General features: G+C 34.5%; 2 protein-coding genes across 5 annotated transcripts; both read left to right on the top strand.

The window, feature by feature from the left end:
• The first annotated feature begins 609 nt into the window (after nt 1-609).
• Nucleotides 610-6913, top strand: LOC108996883 (disease resistance protein RPV1-like). The gene is made up of 6 exons (XM_035685098.1): nt 610-795; nt 876-1679; nt 3329-4427; nt 4803-5072; nt 5175-6086; nt 6170-6913. The coding sequence occupies exons 2-6, from the start codon at nt 1174-1176 to the stop codon at nt 6731-6733; spliced, it is 3351 nt and encodes a 1116-aa protein (XP_035540991.1). The 5' UTR covers nt 610-795; nt 876-1173; the 3' UTR covers nt 6734-6913.
• A 1041-nt stretch (nt 6914-7954) lies between these two features.
• On the top strand, nt 7955-20820 carry LOC108996923 (rab3 GTPase-activating protein catalytic subunit). 4 transcript variants are annotated; one of them, XM_018972966.2, is made up of 22 exons: nt 7955-8242; nt 8479-8522; nt 8614-8677; nt 8927-9044; nt 9136-9203; nt 9289-9386; nt 9850-10021; nt 10510-10732; nt 11059-11185; nt 12043-12149; nt 12297-12389; nt 14254-14382; nt 14572-14705; nt 15468-15557; nt 15664-15743; nt 16901-17084; nt 17185-17256; nt 17343-17382; nt 18100-18377; nt 19459-19636; nt 19790-20001; nt 20289-20820. In XM_018972966.2, exons 1-22 carry the CDS (start codon nt 8186-8188, stop codon nt 20583-20585), a joined length of 2865 nt encoding a protein of 954 aa, XP_018828511.1. In that variant the 5' UTR covers nt 7955-8185; the 3' UTR covers nt 20586-20820. The 4 variants fall into 4 exon arrangements, with proteins under 4 accessions (XP_018828511.1, XP_035540992.1, XP_018828510.1 ...); XM_035685099.1 differs by having other exon boundaries at nt 12040-12149; nt 12309-12389; XM_018972965.2 differs by having other exon boundaries at nt 12040-12149.
• The last annotated feature ends 362 nt before the right edge of the window (nt 20821-21182 follow it).

Raw genomic sequence — 21182 nt, 5'->3', positions numbered from 1 at the left:
TTATAAAATTAAATTCACAAATTGATATAATTTGATATGTTATGTTATATTGTAAAATAGATTTAACGTATTATATAAAACTATATCAATTTATTAATTTACGCACACTTTTATGATATTTCATCCCATCTTCTTATATTCTTGCTTTTAATTCAATGTAATCTGAATCTAAAAAATCCCATGAATGAGCACGACGCAGCCAATCACTTGTTTGTGAAGTCATATACTTTCTTGCACATTTTCCCCCCCAAGTAAACATATGAAAAGGAACTTCATATATTCTCAAACAAAGAAGATCATCAATGAATCCCATTATCATGGGACTTTTTGGTTAGGAAAATATTAAATGTATTTAAGAAAAATTTATTTTTCTACATATAAATTATTGATATGTTAAAAATTATAAAATTTAAAATTCAAAATTTGAATTTAAAAAAAAAAAACTAAAGTATATGCAGTAGAACTCTTCATTAACAAACAAGTGGATAAGTCTATCTATGAAATTGAGATTCCGATATTGTCAGTCTTTTAGGATCTAAAACTTCGAAAATAGACGTTACCGATGTGCGTTCAATTTATTACATATCTAATGTTGATCGGAAGATACTTTTATGAAAATAACACCGTACCCTTCTCTTCTTCGCGATAAACGAAATGGAACGTATCATATTCTTCGCTTTGGACTATCATTTTCTGCGAAATTTCATGGGGTCTTCGACTCAGTTCGCCAACAATGAACTCAACCAGTCAAAAGCGAGTCGGTGGGGAATGGTGATGACTGATGAGTCTTCTCAAGTCAAGATAGCTCATTCTTTTCTTTTTTCTTCCTTTTCTTTTTCACATGAATAACTTTCCCTTTGGTTTGGTTGTTTCAGAAACCTAATTCAAGTCCGTCTTGGCTATTAATCCCAGAAAAAACTGAGCGTTAAACCCATTTTCTTTCGGTTCTCTCGAGCACTTGAGCACCAACACCGACTCTGTACTCGGGCCTGACCGCCAAGTGGCCAGAAGAGAATCCGAGGGTGGTGGTGCAGGCTCATGAAAGGCTTCCACGCGATGCTTTGAAGATATTGACGTTGGGCGCTTTATCTACCCGGCCTACTGTTAATTTGCTGGATTTGTCTCTTTTTCCCGATCCAATCTAACTCGACCGCAGCCAGCACCGCCTTTTCCATGGCTGATCAAACCTTTCCATCATCTTCCAAGCCTCATTCGAATCATTGGGATCGCGATGTCTTTCTGAGCTTCAGAGGCGAAGACACCCGCAAGAACTTCACCGATCATCTCTACTCTGCCTTGGTGCGTGCAGGAATTCACACTTTCCGAGATGACGATGAACTCCCACGAGGGGAGAACATCTCTACAGAACTGCTGAACGCCATTCGTGGATCAAGGATTTCTATTGTAGTTTTCTCTAAAGGTTATGCTACTTCCAAGTGGTGCCTTGATGAGCTTGCGGAGATCCTGAACTGTACGAAAACCAGAGGTCACACTCTTCTTCCCATATTTTATCATGTGAATCCCTCAGATATACGAAAACAGACGGGAACTGTTGCCAAAGCATTTGCTAAGCACGAAAAGCGCTTTCAAGCGGATATGGAGAGGGTGCAGAGGTGGAGAAAGGCTCTTACCGAAGCTACAGACTGTGCCGGTTGGGATCTCGACGGTATTGCAAATGGGTAAAATGCTATAGTTTCCTGCGCCTTTTCATGCTATTTTTTTGGAAAAATGCTACATGCCCCGCTGGTGCTCCCTTGGACCTGTAGTATTTTTTTATGTTTTTTTTTTAAATTTATTTTTATATAAATATTTTTAATAATTTTAAATATTTTAAAAAATAAAATAAAAATTAGAATATTATTTAAAAATATTTTCTTAATTACGAAGTAGAATAAAAATTAATATTTAATGATTTTTTATTATTTTCTGATTAAAGAAGTGCTTTTTAATGATATTTTAAATTTATTTTATTTTTTAAAAATATTTATAAGTGTAAAAAAAATCTATATAAAAAATAAATTAAAAAATTACATATAAAAAAGTATATATTAAACTCAACAGAAGCCCCCAACGGGGTCTGTAGTATGACTATTTTTAATATTTTAAAAAAAAATCATAATATTATTAAAAAATATTTTCTTAATTATGAAGTAAAATAAAAAATTATATTTTTTATAATTTTTTATTTTACTTCGTGATTAAGAAAGTATTTTTTAATATATATTTTTTTACTTTTGGATTAAAACAATATTTTCTTAATAATATTTTAAATTTATTTTATTTTTTAAAAATATTTAAAAATATTAAAAAACTTATATAAAAATTATTTAAACAAAATATATATTAAATAATGGGAAATGCTATGCATCTGCCCCACACCGGCACACACTTCACATCACTTTTTTTTTTTACACTCAATAGGTTGAGTGTGTGCCAGTGTGGGGCAGATGCATATATTTTTCCTTAAATAATAATACAGCCCCCAACGGGAGCCTCCAGCGGGGACTGTAGCACCACCCATTTTTTTGTCCCTTTCTTTTCTTTTAAAATTTAGATGAAAATTGATGAAGATGAAGTTGAACGTTGATCTAAAATTGGTAGAGAAAGAATTAGACCACGTTTGGTTATCCAAGTCTAATGAGATGAAATATTTTAAGATGAGATGATATAGTTTTTAATTTTTAGAATTTAAAAAATATATAAATTCTATTTTTTTTAAAAAATGTTAAAAAAATATTTGTAAGAAAAAAAAAACTGCAATTATAGTGATCTGTTGGAAGCATCAGTTGGAACTCTTGGTTTCAGTAGCAGTGTCTTTTTGTGAATAATAATAAAATGGTTGGAGAGAAAAAATTTGAATAAAAATAGTAAAAATATTATTTTAATATTATTTCTGTATTGAAGATTTTAAAAGTTATATTGATTTTTGTGTTTGAATAATGATTAAGTTATGATTAAATAAAAAAATTTAAAATTTAAAATTTAAAAATATTTATGATTTGAGTGATGATTGGAAATGAAATTCCGAGAAATTTTGAGAATTATGAGAATTCCTAGTGTCGAAGCATGGCCTGAGACACTAGAAAGGGGGAAAATTGTTTATTTCGCGACTTTGGGATAAGATAAAAAATGATATAGAAGACGCATTTACATGATATTGTCAATGGGATTGATATAAACTTAATTGATTGTTGTGACATACTAGTCTCGGATGACTAAAGATGATAACATCCTTTTGGTGCTGATGACTCTTCTATTCTTCTTCTCCTTCTTCATTTCTTGGGCTTATTTTATTGTTTTACTTTTTTTGTTTTGACATAATGATTAGGTACGAATCAAACTTCATTGATCAAATTGTTGAAGAGGTTTTCTGTAAAGTAAAACCTGATGGCTTATGTGTTGCTGAAAAACCAGTGGGATTAGATTCTCGTGTTGAAGAGATGAAAGCTTTATTAAGTCTTGGAACAAGTGACATTCGCATTGTAGGCATCTATGGGATGGGTGGTATAGGTAAAACAACCCTCGCAAAAGCTGTCTATAACCAAATATTTAATAGATTTGAAGGAAGCAGTTGTCTTTTGAATATTAAAGAAAATTCAGAGCAGTCCAATGGTTTACTTCATTTGCTAGAACAACTGATTTTTGATATTTTGAAAAGAAGGAATTTGAAGGTTAACAGTGTTGATAGAGCAATCAAATTGATTGAGGAAAAATGTTTTGGCAAAAGAGTTATTCTTGTTCTTGATGATGTGGATGACTTGAAACAAATACATGCATTAGCCTCACACTTTGAATGGCTTGGTCCGGGAAGTAGAGTCATTGTAACAACAAGAGATGAACATCTGCTGACTCAACTCGGAGTAAATGCCAAATATAAGGTTAAAGAATTAAATCAGTTCGAGTCTCTTTGCCTTTTGAGTTGGCATGCCTTTGGGATGGTCCATCCAAGAGAAGCTTACCAAGACCTTTCAAGAAGTGCAGTGGAGTATGCTGGAGGACTTCCATTAGCTCTTGAGGTTTTGGGTTCTTTTCTAAAAGGAAGAAGTATCATTGAATGGAAACACGAATTGAAAATATTGCGAAGAAATCCTCACAACAAAGTTCAAAAAATACTCCGGAGAAGTTTTGATTCACTAGATTATAGTAGAAAGGACATATTTCTTGATGTCGCATGTTTTTTTATTGATATGGACAAAGAATATGTCATCAAAATACTCGATGGTTGTGGTTTCTTTCCAGCTAGCGGTTTCAGTATGCTCATCCAAAGGTCCCTGCTGACGATTGATGAGAAAAATAAGTTGAAGATGCATGATTTGATTCGAGATATGGGAAGAGAGATTGTTTTTGAGAAGTCACCCAATAATTCTGGGAAACGCAATAGGCTGTGGTTTCCTGAGGATGTCTTAAATGTACTGCATAAACATACGGTAAGAACTAAGAACTATATGCACTTCGTTTATTTGAACACTTGCACATGCAGGGACACACAAAACATACATTATATATAGGCATCCCTGTGGATTTTTCGTTTTACCTAACGTGCATATATACTTTGTATAATGTAATCCTAAACGTGTCTAAATCAAGTAAACATCCAATATATCCCAAAAAATGTAAGCAAGTGTTACTTTGCAACATTAAAAATGTATACAATCACGTTTTAAGCTATCCTAATCATGTCTAAATCATTTAGTATTTCCAGATTATAATGAGAATATCTAGGCCTAGTCTAGTTGAAAAGGTGTTCTAGCTCTACATAAGATGAGGATGTGCATTGCTAATCCGACAATCTTTCTTGCCAGGGATCGGAAGAAGTGGAAGGTCTCAGCCTAAATTTGCCCATACTTGAAGATGTACAAACTAAAGCATTCGCAGGCATGAAGAATTTGAGGTTGCTCCAGATCAATAGTGTAAACCTCAAGGGATGCTTCACGCACTTTTCCAAGGAGCTAAAATGGCTTTGTTGGCATGAGTGTCCCCTAAAATGTCTACCACCAAATTTTCATCTCGAGAACCTTGTCGTTCTTGACATGCAGCATAGTAATTTCAGACAAGTCTGGAAGGGAAACAAGGTAATGATCTTACAATATCTTTTATTTCATTATTTATATTAAATGTACAACTCACATGACCTTTTCTTATCTTGTATCTTTTTAATCATTTTGTTTTTGCAGGTACTTAATAAGTTAAAAGTTCTTAATCTTAGTCATTCCAAATGTCTCACTAAATTACCAAACTTCTTACATGTCGCACATCTGGAGATTCTGATACTTGAAGGTTGCACAAGCTTGGTTGAGGTTCATGAGTCTATTGGACTTCTGAAAAGAGTTGTCTTGTTGAATTTGAAAGGATGCGAGAACCTTAAGAATCTTCCAAAAAGCATTTACAGCTTAAGGTCTCTTGAAAGTCTTGATTTATCTGGCTGCTTAAAACTTGACAAGTTATCAGAAGAATTGGGTAACATGATATCTTTGACAGAGCTGCGTGTGGAGGACACCGGTATTAAGCAATTACCATCTTCCTTTGGCCTTTTGAAGAATCTGAAAACTGTACTTTTATCTGGAAGTACAGGACACTCATCTAAATCTAGGTTGTCACATTTCTTGCCCTGGATGTCACCAAAAAGATCGAACCCCATAAGTTTGTTGCCTCCTTCTGTTTCTGGGCTGCGTTCTTTGACAGTACTAGTACTCAGTGATTGCAACTTGTCCGAAGATGGGATTCCCAATGACCTGGGGGATTTATTTTCTCTCAAGAGTTTGGATCTTTCAAAAAACAACTTTCGGAACCTACCTCAGTGCATCGGTCGCCTTCCTAACTTACAGCATTTGTTTTTGAGTGAGTGTACGAGTCTTCAATCTGTTTCAGAACTCCCCGCAAGTTTACATGACTTAAATGCAAGTGGCTGCACATCAATGGAAAGACTCACAGACCTCTCAGACCTAAAGGAACTAAGAAATTTACGTCTTAGTAAGTGCCACAAACTGGTTGAGATTAATGGCTTGGAGAGTTCGAAATATACGTTATACATTCAAATGCAAGGATGCAACAATTTAGCTCGTGATTACAGGATGAGCATTCTCCAGGTTCTCTCTCTCTCTCTCTCTCTCTCTCTCTCTGTCTCTGTCTCTCTGTGTTCTAGGACGTTAACATTTTTTTTCTGGAGCAGTCATTGACCATGGGTGCTTATCTGGGTGATCTTATCGTTATCCTCCCTGGTAGTGAAGTTCCAAATTGGTTTAGCCATCGGACAACCGGATCTTCAGTATCGTTTCATGTACCTTCGCTTACAGAGGGTGAAGTCTGCATTTTACTTGTTTGTGCTGTTCTTGCATTCGATGAAGCAACCGAAAGGTTTGTGAATAAACCTTTCGTAAGAATGATTAACAAAACTAGAGGCGAGATATACGATTATTCCCCATCAATCTGTGTTGTTGCCATAACCGTTGAAGATTATTTGTTGGTATTCAAGATACCTAGTGATCAAGCGAAGATGGAAAGTGGAGACGAAATCGAGGTGTCCGTTGTTCGGAGAAAGCTGGACATCGAACTTACGAAACCCGTTGAAGTGAAAAGGTGTGGAATTCATCTGCTAGTTTATGATCCAGATGTAATCATACGCCAATTTGGGAGCCGATTCCAATGTGTCGATTCTGATACAGCTATAGATGAAGATGATGATGCTCTTGAGTCTTCTCTGTCTTATTTCATCAGCAGATGTTCCAAGGACTGAAAAATGTTGAAATCTATCATCAAACTGTAGCATGACCCTCACAAATATTAGTTTGGTGGCGGCACCTGATGCTTAGAAGGAGTCTTCTATGTTCTAAAGTCCACGTTCATAACTACATATACATGCATTGTTCATCAAAAAGTAAGGTTTGAATGCTGTATAAATGTTATAGAAGGATAATCAATTTAAGTATTTCATTTCTTGAGTCCTAAATTTCTTCCATCTTATATTTGCCTCATGAAATTTGTGGGAACAAAAAATGCCATGATTGATGAAATGATTATGTTTTTGCAAAATATGTCAACGTTTTGAAGATGTGCGTGACATATTATCAAAGATATATATTTTTTTATTAATGCTAAGTATAAGTTCTAAATAAACAAATTTCATACATAGTCTTTTGTAAAAAAATGGATCTTATTGATAAAAAATAATTTTTTTTTTCACTTTTTTAAAGTGGGATTTATTTTTTTCGAAGAATTGTCCTATTTGAGACTTATAAAAATCATTTTTCCCGTTAAAATGATACACATTTATAAAGGGAGAAGCTTTATTTAGTTCATCATTGAAACTTCACGTAGGATTGAATGTACTGATTTCAATTTGTTGGAGTACTTAGTGTAACTTAAGAATAAACAACTCTAAAGGTACACGTTCTAATTGCATGATATTGGAAATATCAAAATATACAAGGATATTATTGATAGTCAAAAAATATATATGAATAGGTAAATTGATACTTGAGATATAATAAAAATCAATATAAAAAAGAAAATTTAATTATATATTTTAAAGAATAAGATAGAAAATCATGATGAGAGTTCTTAATTTGATGCTCCTTTCAATGATATTGCAGAGTTGAAAAAAAAAACTGCTAGTTTTTTCGGATTAACTTTTGAATGGGTTTTCAATCTCAACTTTGTCTCTTGACCTATCAAGCAATTTTAACGGATCCTTTTTATTATTAAAAATATAACATTATTCCTAAAAGATCTTAAATGCTAAATAGTCCTATTAAATTAAAATAGGTAAAAAAAATTAGAAATTTAAAAAAGTAATATAGTAATTAGTAAGAAGAAATTTGAAAAAAAGGAAAAAGAAACTATTAAATTTTGTTTACATTTTCACATTTAAACAAAAAAAAAAAAAAGTCAAAATACTTTCTCCAGAGTTATAAAAAAAAAATTAACGGAAATCTTCGAACCAACTGGTTACTTCCAATTTTCGTCGGCAAACGTACACGGTACAACAGAAAATCTCTGCCTTGCCCGCTCTTCTAATTTTCTTCCAACTCCGAAACCCCAAACTTTTTTTTTTTAGTTTTCTTTTCTTTTTCTTTTTTCCTTGTTTAGATCTCGATCCTAAATCCGAGTCTTTTCTCTCTGTGCTTTTCTGGGTATACAAACCCAAGAAGAATACTTCCCGCTAGTTTTCTACTCTCTGAGATCTTTCATGGCGTCCTCCAGCAAAATAGATTCCAATGCAGAAGACGAGGCTCCGCAAGAGGAGGCATGTATTTCATTTCCACCGAGTTATAACTATTTATTATTAGTAGTAGAATTAGAATTCCATCTACACTCTTGACCATTCTAATTGTATTGTTTGATTTGCAAATTTAATTATTGTACTTAATTCTCTGCTTTTGCTTTATCCAGTTGAGCTGAATTCCTGAGTTAATCTGATATCCAAAATCGAATTTGGCATTTTTTTTTTTTTTGGTGTTTTTCAATTGCATATTGGTGCAGGTTGAGCACTTTGATGATTTCACGCTCGCCTCTTCATGGGAAAGGTAATTGATATGAACTACCAACCACCTGAACTTGCTGTATTGTTGGAATGTAACGGAAAAAATCTGATGCTAGCAAATTTCACATTTCCAGGTTCATTTCTGAAATAGAGGCAGTTTGCCGGCAATGGATGGCCAATGGTCCAAAAAATTTGTTGGTATGCTTTCTTGGATTTGGAATGCTCGACATATACATTGTGGGAATTGGATCATAGACACAGAAGCAAATTCATTTTGTTAAAATCCGTTTCTTTTGTTTTTTGCTACTTCATTTACCTTTGTTACTGTACACGGGCTATGCCTATTTCATTCATATCAATAAAATTTATATCTTATAAAAAGAAGAAGAAGTGAAGCACCATCCAGTCTTGTCTTCTAATATGAATATACATATTACTTGGTTATAGGAAAAGGGTGCTGTTCACCTGGAATTTTCAAAGAACTTATATAAAGTCAAATCTGAGTTGAAGTATGCCTCAAAAAGCTATTGCATGGAGTACTACTTTGAGAAAACCAACAATGACAGTACGTCAATATTTTTCCTGGTGATTTATTTTATTTTTTGCGTATTGTGGATACTCATACTTCTTATCTATCTGAATTCTGGTTGACACAGGCAGAGTTTCAGACTGGAACTTCAACCTGCATGAGTTGCAGATGTGTTTTGGGGTTAACGATTTTTTGGTGTGTTTTGACTTGTCATCTTGGTTTTTGTATGACAAATTTTAAGTGTTTTTTTTAACTTCACACAATGTGCTTGCATCACCAGGTGATTGCTCCTCAAAGTGCTAGTGGTGTAGTACTTGATGCACCGGAGGCTAGCAAGCTTTTAAGTGCAGTTGCAATTGCTTTGACAAATTGTTCAAGGTAGGGTTCTCAGTTGAAGATTTTTCCACATAACTATTGGTGAATTATGGCTCTCCATGTCCTGCACCATGGCTGGGTGAGTTGGCGCATTGCGAATTAACTTGGTGCTTCCAACCTGGTCATATGTTTTCTATATTTTTTGCCTGAATGGCCATGCACTTTCCTAAGATTTGAAGAATAAATGTCTATCTCTAATATTTCCTTTTGGGATGTATTTAAAGCATAGCGACATATGTTTTAAAATTAACGAGAAAGTTTCTTCCACCACCGGGGAACCTATTGAGGCTTTCTTTTTCTCATATCGACCTCTTCCTTCTCCAATAATTGTAGGACAACTTTTTTCAGACTGTTATTGATGAACAGTTTACGATGCTGTTGGATACTGTACGATTAACTTATATTTGTATTTTACCTGTGGGTAACTTATCCTGAATCATATCACTTACACACTTGGGACATGTAGTTTGTTGCCTGCACTTGTTCCAGTACATGATCCTTCTAGGAAAGCATACATTGGCATCCAAAATATGGGAACTGTTTTCACCAGAAGATTCGAGGCAGATCATATCGGTACACAGGTTCCAGTACAACTTATGCATTTGGAAGGATTGTACGAGTTGTTTATTTCAAAGTTTGTAAGTGTTCACAGTACTTTACATTTAGGAAATGACGATATACCTTTAGCTGTGTTATGGAGTTGGCAAATTATGGATTCAATTGCAACTATATTATGCTTTGAAACCGATCAGCTTCACTAACCGTTCTTTATCTTCCCTGGCTTGTATTAATCTCTTAATAGCTCTCTTATTTGATTAATTAACCATACATCAACTCTAGCAGCTAGGTCGAAAGTAAAAATTAATTGATGTAATCTATGTGACGATATTGTACTTCACGTACCTTGACGGCACAACTATATTCTTTGATTTATCCTATTTGTATACAAAACTGTGAATGTTCTCCATTATGTTGTATGGACATCTTTTCATGCACTCTGTGCTTGCGTGATGCTGTCATGACCAAGTTTTTGCTTGAGTTTTCATATGAGAATCAAAGGCCTTGCTCTTTTATGACTTTCATATTACATCATTGATTTATAATGATATTTCATCTGATGTTGAAGGCCTACTCCACACTGGACTTTTCTGTGCATCTTTTCAAAGTCAATTTTACGATGAAGCTAACGTACAGAACAATTCCCTATGATGATGACCATGATCTCCAAGGAACTGATGCTGAAATTACAGAACCTGGAGGAAACCCTGTTAGTGATACCCACAACAAAGTGCAATGGGATGACGATTGTCCTTGGAGTGAGTGGTATTCTGCAGAGGACCCGATTAAAGGTACATTGTGTCTAGGACTTTTCATCATGGACCTATTTACTTTCTGAAGCTGTCATGTTAGCATTAATTTCAGATGGTGTCCAGGATTATATCAATTGGGTCCTTCAAAAACGTTGTAGTTTTCCTGCTAAAATGACTCGACATGATAGAAGATTCTTTATTTTCTAATTTACCTGTTCTCTTTTTCTTGTTATTTGGGGTTTAAAAGCTTAAAATTGCTGGAAGATTCTGTCTTGATGAAAGCTTCTAAAGATTCTCTATTGCTTTAAGCCTGCCTTTCCTAGAGGATAATCTGTTCCTTTTGTTTGATGGTTCACTGCCTACAGGATTTGAATTGATTGCCCTATGGTCAGAGAAGATGATTGAAAGCTCTCTGCAAATGGCCGAATTGGAAAATGATTCACCTCATGATGCTGAGAAGTGGATACTATTTCCCAAATTTTCTCAAAATTTGTAAGAATTCATTTTGTTAGATGTAATTCAATAATATTATGTCAAAATAATATACTTATAGCCAAGTATGCTTGTCATGTTTGTTAGGCGTGTGATATTGTAAACACTTGTTGCTGCTGGTTCTTACTATTCACCCTCTAATGGAAAAAATAATTATCCAGACAACCTGCCTATAACTTTTTAGATTGTATTTCTTTTTTATAAGCTATTGTTAAAGTAGTTTTTGCAGTTTTTTTTTTTAATAAGTAGTTGTTGCAGTTAGTCTCTATTAAACAGACTTTTTTGACAGAACTAAAATTTTATACAGCATTAACTTCTTTTTTTTTACAAGTAACAGATTATATTAATTAGAATAGGCATAGCCCAAAGTACACAGACAGTATACAGCATTAACTAAAATTTGATACATGGTATTAATGTTGTCCGACTTGAGTCGGTGTTGAAAACTAAGTTTAATATATGTTAGTTTATGGCACATTTATAAATTTTCTTCACATTGGTAATATATTTAAATTTGATGTATATTAAAATGTGTATTAGTTTTGGATGCATGTTATGCTCCTACACCTCACATACTTAATGTGTAGAATCTTCCTAAATTCCCCTCATGTAATTAAATAATTCAACAAGATCGCAATAATAACTGTTTAGAGTTTTATGTTTCGTAGCTTTGGTTAGTAGCAAAAGGTATCCATTTTGTTGTGGCATAACTTAATTCCGACTTTTCTGCCAGTATAATTTGGTTATTCTCTCCTGATAGTATATCCATTTCTCTTCTCATTCCTTTAAAATGATGTTTATCTGATTGAAATGTGTAACATCTTACAAGCTTTTTTTCTTTTTTTTGGGGTCAGAAGTGATGGTTCCAAAGGAAACCAAATTGGATTTTCTTCCCAATTGCACCTTTTGATTGATGCATTAGATATGTCATTTGAGGCTCAATTTATCGAAGATTTTGTTTCAGGTTTGAATCATTATTTTCTTGTGGTTGTATCAGATTCCTTATCTAAATATATTGGATTATTTGTAGCTTTTAGTCCTTTTCTTTACGTGATGTTATTTTTTTATTGCGTCATTTTTCAACTTCTTTTTCATCTTTATTTTGTATCAGTTGAAAACACAGGTCCTGATAATTTGAAGACCTCAATGATTATACCTCCACCTACAGTCATTGATCGTGTACTTAAAGAACTTTTTCATGAGGGTACTTTCTAAAATTTTTAGCTTCTGTTCATGTGGTTGATAACTGTTGCATGTTGCAAGCCTGGGTATAACATGATAAACTTCATTGCATTTTTGCCTACTTTGCATTGTCATTTGAGGAGAACATTCATCATGACTTGACTCATATGAAGGGCACGTGAGCTGGATTTGTGATTGGGCCATAAGTTCTGGTACTCCTGTACCGGTTGCACTGTACCTTATCACTAAATAATTTATCTTCATGGCGCATTCTCTGAAGTTATTTTCTCTTGTGATAAGGTGGTTTGTACATTGTAGTGGTTTCTTCTGATTATCTATGTTGGATCAGAAAAATCTACCTACCTATTAGCTTTGTTTTTGGTATTAGGGTTCTATTTCGTAGACTTGAAGCATGTGTATGTACGTGTTTACAACCTTGACGTAGCTGTATTTTTGGACTTGCTGTCACTTTCCACTGAGTATTGATTACGAGATCGTGATGTTTTCTTCTTCTGGTTCAGAGTCCAGTAACTTACAAAATAAAAATATATTTAATATATATTATTAGTCTAACAAACATGCAATTTTAATCAACAGTGAGAGATAGCATACTGAATGAACTTTGAGGAAGCTGAGCTGAAATAGCCAGTTGGGAAGTTTCTTAAGTAAGACACTTCCATTCAACGGCAGAAATATGTCAAGCTTAGGGGGGCCCCCAAAACTTTTTTAAAATTCAAAATGTCCCCTAAGTTTTTCCCATAATTCTATATAAATAGAAAATGCGCCCCCCAGCTGAAAAAAAAAAATTTAGAATCCCCATATTATTTCCAAAGTTTTCTAAAATTTCTATATACATAGAAATGCCACTCTCCATTTTTTTTCTATAGCCCAAAATTTTGTATAATTTCTATATATTATCTATTTTCTATGATTTTGCCCCTCCAAGATTATATTAAAATTAAGTTTACGAGATATAATAACTTTATTAATTTGGATCACAAAGTTTTTTTACTTTACAATATTAGGATTTTTAATATGGAATACAAAGTGAATAAATGAAAGAAAAATCAGTTTAACATTGATGATCTATATGAAAAATAGTTGAGAAGTTTTATCCTCTAGACTTCATTGAGCCAGAAAAAATTTATTTAAGGTCTCAATTGTAGCATTATGTGCTTAATATGACACCAAAATATCTAGATTTTATATGACACTTGATAAACTAGCTTACATACTAGAATGAAAGATCTGATTCTAAATTATCATTGATAGTTTCTATGAAGAAACAAATTCTAAACATTTCACTACAAATATAATAATGGATAGATTTTATTCCATGAAACATTGTCGTCGGAAATTTGAAACATATGCTAAAGTTATATTTTAAGAATTTTATTTCTACATGTATATAGCAACTTATTGAGATCTGATTTTTATATATAATTATGTTTTTATGGTTTTTCGTGAAATTAAGATTAACATTTGTCTCTTTTTATTTTACATAAATGTGTCAGACGTTAGAACAGTCCCCAAGTAAAATTTCTTGTTCCGCCACTGCTTCCATTAAACAAAAAAAGAAGAGAGAGAAAATAATCACATAATGGGAAGAAAACTCGTGCTTATTACTTATACAAACCATACAATAAGCCAATGAGTTTTAACTGAAGCAAAACTTCCTCGCCCCATAGTAACAGGTGGAGCCTAAGGTTGTGGGTTCAAGACCTAGTGGATGCATGAGTACTTACCAATGAGAAGATTCAGACTACCAATATATGGAGAAAGGAACCACCTTCCTTCCAATTTCTTTGATAATTTATATGAGGGAAAAATCTCTGATACTTTTAATGCAATGATATTATTGTTGCTACTCCTTGTACTCTGTGTAGGAGTGCGAGACCCAGATTTTGCCAAGGGCGGGCATAAGAGTTCTCGAGCTATTAAAGGCGCACCCCTTCAATCTCTGTTTGCACAGTTTTGTTTAAACTGTCTTTGGTTTGGCAGCTGCAACATACGTGGTACGTATAGTTGAGTGAATAAACATGTTAAAGAAAGTTATATTATTACCAGTGCCTACTCTTTTGATCAATAAAAGTTTGTTTACCGATCAAAAAAATTCAGTTATAGGGCAGCTACTGAGAAATGTATCCCCAGGCATAGAGCTATTTTCTTATGACTGGATTTGGGTTTTGTTTACATGTTATCAGCTATTGCGGTGCTTTGGATAGAGTTTGTTCGAGAAGTTCGGTGGTGTTGGGAAGAGTCACAGCCATTGCCCAAAATGCCAGCTAATGGTTCAATTGACTTATCCACTTGTTTGATTAACCAGAAACTACAAATGGTAAAAGGATGCATATTTCTTCCAAGGAACTTTGGTGTGAACCATTCCTTTGCATAGGAATTAGGTTTTAAAAAGTACATTGCATCTCTGTTTTCTGACACACTGGGGAGCCATATTCTATATAAGTTTACAATAAGTTTCTGCATTTCCTGACTATATAGAAAGTTATTGCTTTAGCACAATGCCTATGCTAAAATGGCAAAAACTTCCGTGTTTAAAACTTTAAACCTTGAGAATTTGGAGATGGCATGATGCGAGCAAAGAACGATATGCACATTTTGCCCTTGGTTTGGGAGTTCTGAGGGATTTTAGAGCTGAAAACGGTGAACTATTCATTGGGTCCACATGTAACATTTTCATAAACAGTATTCCTTCAAATATTACATTTTACATACATTATGCCAGTAATTTCTGGCAATTTATATTGAGATCCAGGCATACCAGATGGTTTGTAAGAGGTTTAGCGGCATCTCTTGTCTATTCTCTGAGCTAATTAATCATTTTAATGTGTTTTCCCAGTCAGATTGTGAATGTAAACATTTTTCACTTTGTGTTGCCATTATCAATATTGGCTTGTTTATTATTCAGATTTGGTATGGAATAGATGAGCTATATATTTTGCTGTCAAATAAGCTATTAAACTGGCCACCATAGGTTATTTTGCAGCATTTGTCTTTTAAATTAAGTGATAAATGTTGTGTATGGACTGTAAGGACTTGAAGATCTGTTACCTTTCTTTTATCTGGAAATTGTCTTGTTCAGCTTGCAATATGCATTGAGAGGAAGCTTGAGCTGAATGAAGACTACGAAGATTGTATTGGAAGCATGGATCAAGCTTCTCCTCATACAAAGGTCATAACAGTGTTCTTGTATACCTTGTTGTTCCATGGCTTACACTGTTTACTCTGTTTCATTGTTTGCATTTGGCATTAAGTGTTTTTTTTTTAACCTTTTGCAGGAGGAGGATTCAGTTGCAGAAGACTCAGACTCATCCATAATGCGAACACCTAGTGAAGATTTCGAGGGGAAACGTGACAGGTGAACTAAAGCAAGTGAGAACTAACATTATTTTCTTCATTAACAATTGGCTGGCCTTAGATGGGGTTATGGAGTTGTTTTGGCTTTCTTCTATTTCCTTAATTTTTTATATTATAAACATCTACGTTTATTTCTCTGAGTGATTCCTTTTAAGTGCACTGAGATTGCATTCATCCCTCCTCTTTGCCTTATGGCTAAAGATATCGACTTCCTTACTTCTCCTTTCTTTCTTTCTTTCTTTTTTTCTTGCTAAATGATGCATACTGTGCCATCAATTCTTGCTCTTTTATGTAGATAGACTTTGTTGATGAAGAAATTCTTTGTGATTAAAGCTTTCCAAGCTGTGAACTGTGACCATTGAATTATCATTTCTCTTGCCCTGCTGCAGTTGTGTATCTTTTGCCTTAGGAGAATTCTTATTCAATATCTTTTAGACTTCTTGTGTGGGATTGGTTGGCTCAAGGACAGTGTCCAGTAATGCAGGTTATTCTAATTGTAACAATTGCTGTGGTTGCCCTGACTTGCAACCTTAAGGGTCATCATCTCTTAGAAGAGAAGGGGGCTAAGCTCAATGGCATAACATTTTGCTTGAATTTTGATATATCACGATCTAAGTAATTAACGAAATATTTGCCATGTGTCCCCAAGCAACGCAATACACATTCAAAACTTGGCGTGTCTAAAATTTGACACGTCAACTTTAAAACACAAAAAATGCCACATCAGCTCAAAAGATCATTGGAAATAATAAAAAATAATATAAGGAAACAAAACAAATACCCTCCCTTGCAGATAGGGGTATTTTTTCTAAAATTTAATTAGACATTTTTTTTTAGGTGACATTACTTTTTTTAGACCTAACATCGTGCATTTTGTTGTAGAGCTAGACATTACACATCTTGACAAATATTATGTTCATTTGAAAAAATATGGATGGAATGATTTAATTAAAAAAAAAAAGACTTAATTGCAAAAAAATTGTTTGAACGTGGGGAGTAATAATATAATAAAATTTAAAATCCAATGAGGCTTTTAAAAAACGTGTAAAACCTAGGGATTATTTTACTTTTCCCGGTTTGTGTATTACCTTTGGAACGATAAATTTTTATGCTAGGCATGTAAATTTGTGCATAACCTTATTCTTCATGATATCGCAGCCCCTTGACACCAGAGAATTTACATCATTCTGGAATAACCATGCTGAGATATAGTAGTGAGCCTGAAGAAGTGGTGTTGGCTGATCCTAAACCTTCCGACTGTATCAGGAGGGGTTCAGTTCGTGTGGTGGGGTCTATGATGCTTCTGAAGTCAAATCAAGAAATGCATGTCCCGTTCACTCAGGTTTCTCTAAATTTCATTAGGCTACTTATAATCTTTACTTTTTTAAGTTTTTATTTTGTTTTTGTGATTTGTCAAAGAACACAACAGTTCGTCATTGTAGGATGCACCACTCATGACAGAAGACATGCATGAAGAGCGGCTCCAGGCTGTTGAAGCCTTTGGCGATTCATTTGTAAGCTTGTATTCTTTCTAGCCTATATATCAATGACCGAATTCATAGGATTGACTGAAGAAGCATTGTCCGTCTTTCCATCGCAGAACTTTTCTGCTCAGTTGGAGAGAGATATCTTATCTTCAGGTAATAATCTCCAATTTCCATTCTTTTGTGAGGGGGTTAGACTTGTACACGGACCATATTAATCATGTTTGTACCTTTGCACAATGACGTTCGACACAGTTCTTCCCGTTCTCAGGACTCAAACGAAGAGCCATTTACAGTCTTATTGGCCTCTATGACTGAAACCGCTGGCATGTGGAACTAAAATAATGACTAGAGGCATTACAAGAACTTGTTAGAATGCTTTACATCATGCCATTTCAAGCACCATCTTTGGTTTAAATGAGAAATTGCTGCCATCAGATGCCAAGTTCTTATGGTTGTAGATAGCAACAATATCCTTAGTCTTAAGTCAAAATTATATTTCTGTTGAATCCTACTGCATATCTATTTATTTCTTACTTTTTTCAACCGAAGTTTTTCTCAGACAGCACATGTTCCTTTAAACAAAAATCAATCTTCTTTGTTCTCAGGTTGTCTGTGTTGCTTGAACTGTTTTACTTTGCTTTATTTTTTTTTTCTCATTTTTTTCGTGTTCTTTTTTCTGCTGTTTAGGTAACATCTATGACATAAAAATGAAGTAATATGTCCATTGTGTCTCTCATCTCTGTCAGTCTCATGGCCATGGGTTGTATTTTTTCCTTTATAACAAACTGCTAGTACTTTTCAAAACATGTTCGGCTTGTTTTTCTAATGCACAGTATACTTGGTCATTGACAAGCTTGAAATTTTAATTAGACATGTCAGCATTTAAAGCAGCAAATCCAGATGCCGTTTTTGAAGATTTTATTCGATGGCATTCACCTGGAGATTGGGAGAATGATGATGCCCAAGAAAATGGATCAACTAACAAACTTGCTACGGTGAATCCAAATAATTTTTGGCCTCCTCGAGGACAACTTTCACAAAGAATGTCTGAGCATGGAAATTTATGGCGAAATATTTGGAATGATGCACCTGCTTTGCCTGCTTCGGAGCAGAAGCCTCTCCTGGATCCAAATAGAGAAGGAGAAAAGGTAAGTTTCTTTGGAGAAATCTATATTTTGCTTGTTTACCCTAAAAAATGTTCATTGCTGTCGTACTTTGGGATGAGAATATTATACTGTCAAATTCCCTGCTGTATGCTCTTCATACTGCAATCTTCTTGTTTGACTACTGCGAGAACAAGATATTAGTTCAGATAAATAAAATACTTGAGCAATACCTGACCAAAAGTGCTCATCGTCAACCTTTCATGAATTTAGCTGGCTGGCTTCATATGATTCTGAACACACTAGTTTTCTTAAAGCTTGTTGTCAGTTTATACGTCCTGAATGAGCGAAAGGTATCGGCATTAGTCAAAAGTTCTCCTTTAACTCCTTACATTTATAGAGTGTAAGGCTTAACAAGTCTATATCAAAATTCAACTTCACAATGTCATGAGATGATACATTAGTTCAGAGCATGATTCGTATGTGTAGTTTCACTCTCAACCCCTGTTTCCACGTGCCCACCAGTGTTGGACGCCAAGAATGTACATGGCTTGGCATTTCTTAGTGATGGCATATAAGTAATTACCATTATGAGTTGATCAGCAAAATAAATTTTCAGTCATACGATGAACGATAAATCACAAGACCAAATATATATATATATATATATGAGCAAATACAAAATCTTTGTAGAAAGAGCCAAACAAACCTTGATTACTTGAGAGATTGATTCCCTACAATGTTAGATCGTTGGGATGTTGGTTAATTGCATGGATATCAAGGGAGCGGTTCCCTACAATATCATATTGTTGACAACCATTTATTCAGGTACAGAAAAAAAGGAAGAAGAATAAGAAGAACATTTTAGGACATGACTTCATAAATATTTTAAAAATGAGAGTAGATGCCAAAACAAACATGTTTGTGATATATGTTCTATTTTTTGCCACAGCATTGTTCCCTTCTACCTGAATAAAAATGGCTGTCAATTATAATTGCATATCAGCAAACAGCGTGTTTATGCAAAACTAATTTTGCTTGAGATGTGTTGTGTTTTCATATTTCTTTAGTCTCGCCCATGCTTTTGTATTTTAATTGTTTATGGCACCCTTTTTTTATTTCGAAGGTCCTTCATTACCTTGAAACAATACGACCTCATCAGTTGCTTGAGCAAATGGTGAGCACTGCCTTCAGAGCTTCAGCGGACACTTTAAACCAGACTAGTTATGGAGGCTTGAAGCAGATGACAACCAAAATGGAGCAACTTTACCTTACTATGGCATCTGTGTTGAAACCTGTGCAAGGTATCCCTCATCTTTCTTCTTACATCCTTTTTCTTTTATGAGTATCTTTCTTCTGCCATCCTGCTTCCACTTCATACTTCTGAGAAAGTGACTGAATGGGTTCGAAAGAATTAGTTCTGGGATCTACATTCACACTTTTAATGTTCATTGCAGCAAATCGTTTATCTGCTGGCAGTGAGATTTTTGAAGACCTGAGACGCCTATGTGGCATTCTCGAACATGTTGAGAAGTTGCTGACTGTTGCAGCTTCTCTTCATCGTAAATTCTTGCAAGCACCACGCCTCTCTGAAGCAATATTTAGTGACTACTACAACTTTTATATTCCAAGAATGCGAACAGGCTCAGTAGAGGACAACGTTCAAATGGTAAAATGCCTTTAAACCATCACAACTCTTATTGTAGCAATCTAGCAGATAAATCCTTCAGTCCCTCTCATGTGTTTCTGGGTGTTGAAAAGGCACCATTAGTTGGGACACATCATGCGATAGGTGGCCTCTACCTAGAAGAATGATTTTTATTTTAATATGCGGCTGATCACAAGATCTGAGGACTATTTACTTGATGCTAGCAGAAACTCCAAATTTACTCTAGGTCATCCCTTCTGCAGGAACACCTTAACTTGGACTGATTTATTTTGCATCTAACATTTCAGGAGTTTGACAAGAAGCAACAAGTAAGGACCCATGAGAGACGAGTTATATCGAATATGTTTACTACTCCCACTGCAAACCAGTCATGGAGAAAAGTTCTGAGCATGGGTAATCTTCTCAATGGCCATGAACCAATTCTCAGAGAGATCATATTTTCCATGCGCGATAGAGTCAGTGGCAATCACTATGCAGCCCATACTCCTATGGTTTATCAACAGGAAATAGAAACATACCGTATGTATATATGCGGAACCTCAAACGATCTCCGGGTAGCCCTTTCTGTTGTCTCGTGTGATTAGTCCCGTGAAATCCATGTAAAGAAATCATGTTTGTTGGTGAGAAATTCGTTTGATTCATTTCTTCAAAGTTTATTCGAGAGAGTATCAAAGAATGATCCTTATTTTTTATAGGACGACATATAGAAATCCAATTGAATATGAAATTGGGTTATTCTGATGAGTAATGCTACTCATCATCTCAACTTTTATCATCCTATAATGTGGCATTAGGTGATTAGAAATTATTTATTATATTTTATTTGTGAACTTATCATTTAATGACACATCATGTAATGATGTGAGGATGATAGGAGTTGGGATGATAAATAGATTTTTTTTATTCTGATTTACCTTGCTTTTGGAATGCCTATAATGTTATCTGTACCGCTTGATCTATGTTTGATATCTGCAGGGGGTTCAGTGTCCGGAGTTTTCACAGGTCACCATTGAATTGTGTATACAGCACTGGTTAGATACCAATGATCGAAACCTCTGTTCAAGGAGTGAATGGCTGTCATTTGATTTTGTGGACAACCTAATTTGACGCACTATGGATGACAATGGGGGAAACTTGGGAACTGTCGAGTCAATTACCCCCCTTTTTTTAGTTCATTTCAG

This window comes from Juglans regia, chromosome 14 (assembly GCF_001411555.2).
Source record: "Juglans regia cultivar Chandler chromosome 14, Walnut 2.0, whole genome shotgun sequence".
Classification (NCBI taxonomy): domain Eukaryota; kingdom Viridiplantae; phylum Streptophyta; class Magnoliopsida; order Fagales; family Juglandaceae; genus Juglans; species Juglans regia.
This window is presented reverse-complemented; position numbering and strand designations above follow the sequence as displayed.

Excerpts from the sequence above, each read along its gene's own strand:
- LOC108996883 (XM_035685098.1), top strand. The coding sequence starts at position 1,174 with ATGGCTGATCAAACCTTTCCATCATCTTCCAAGCCTCATTCGAATCAT. Across the intron at positions 1,680-3,328 it reads CTCGACGGTATTGCAAATGG|GTACGAATCAAACTTCATTG; the intron begins GTAAAATGCTAT and ends CATAATGATTAG. Across the intron at positions 4,428-4,802 it reads ATGTACTGCATAAACATACG|GGATCGGAAGAAGTGGAAGG; the intron begins GTAAGAACTAAG and ends CTTTCTTGCCAG.
- LOC108996923 (XM_018972965.2), top strand. The coding sequence starts at position 8,186 with ATGGCGTCCTCCAGCAAAATAGATTCCAATGCAGAAGACGAGGCTCCG. Across the intron at positions 8,243-8,478 it reads ACGAGGCTCCGCAAGAGGAG|GTTGAGCACTTTGATGATTT; the intron begins GCATGTATTTCA and ends ATATTGGTGCAG. Across the intron at positions 10,022-10,509 it reads AGTTGTTTATTTCAAAGTTT|GCCTACTCCACACTGGACTT; the intron begins GTAAGTGTTCAC and ends CTGATGTTGAAG.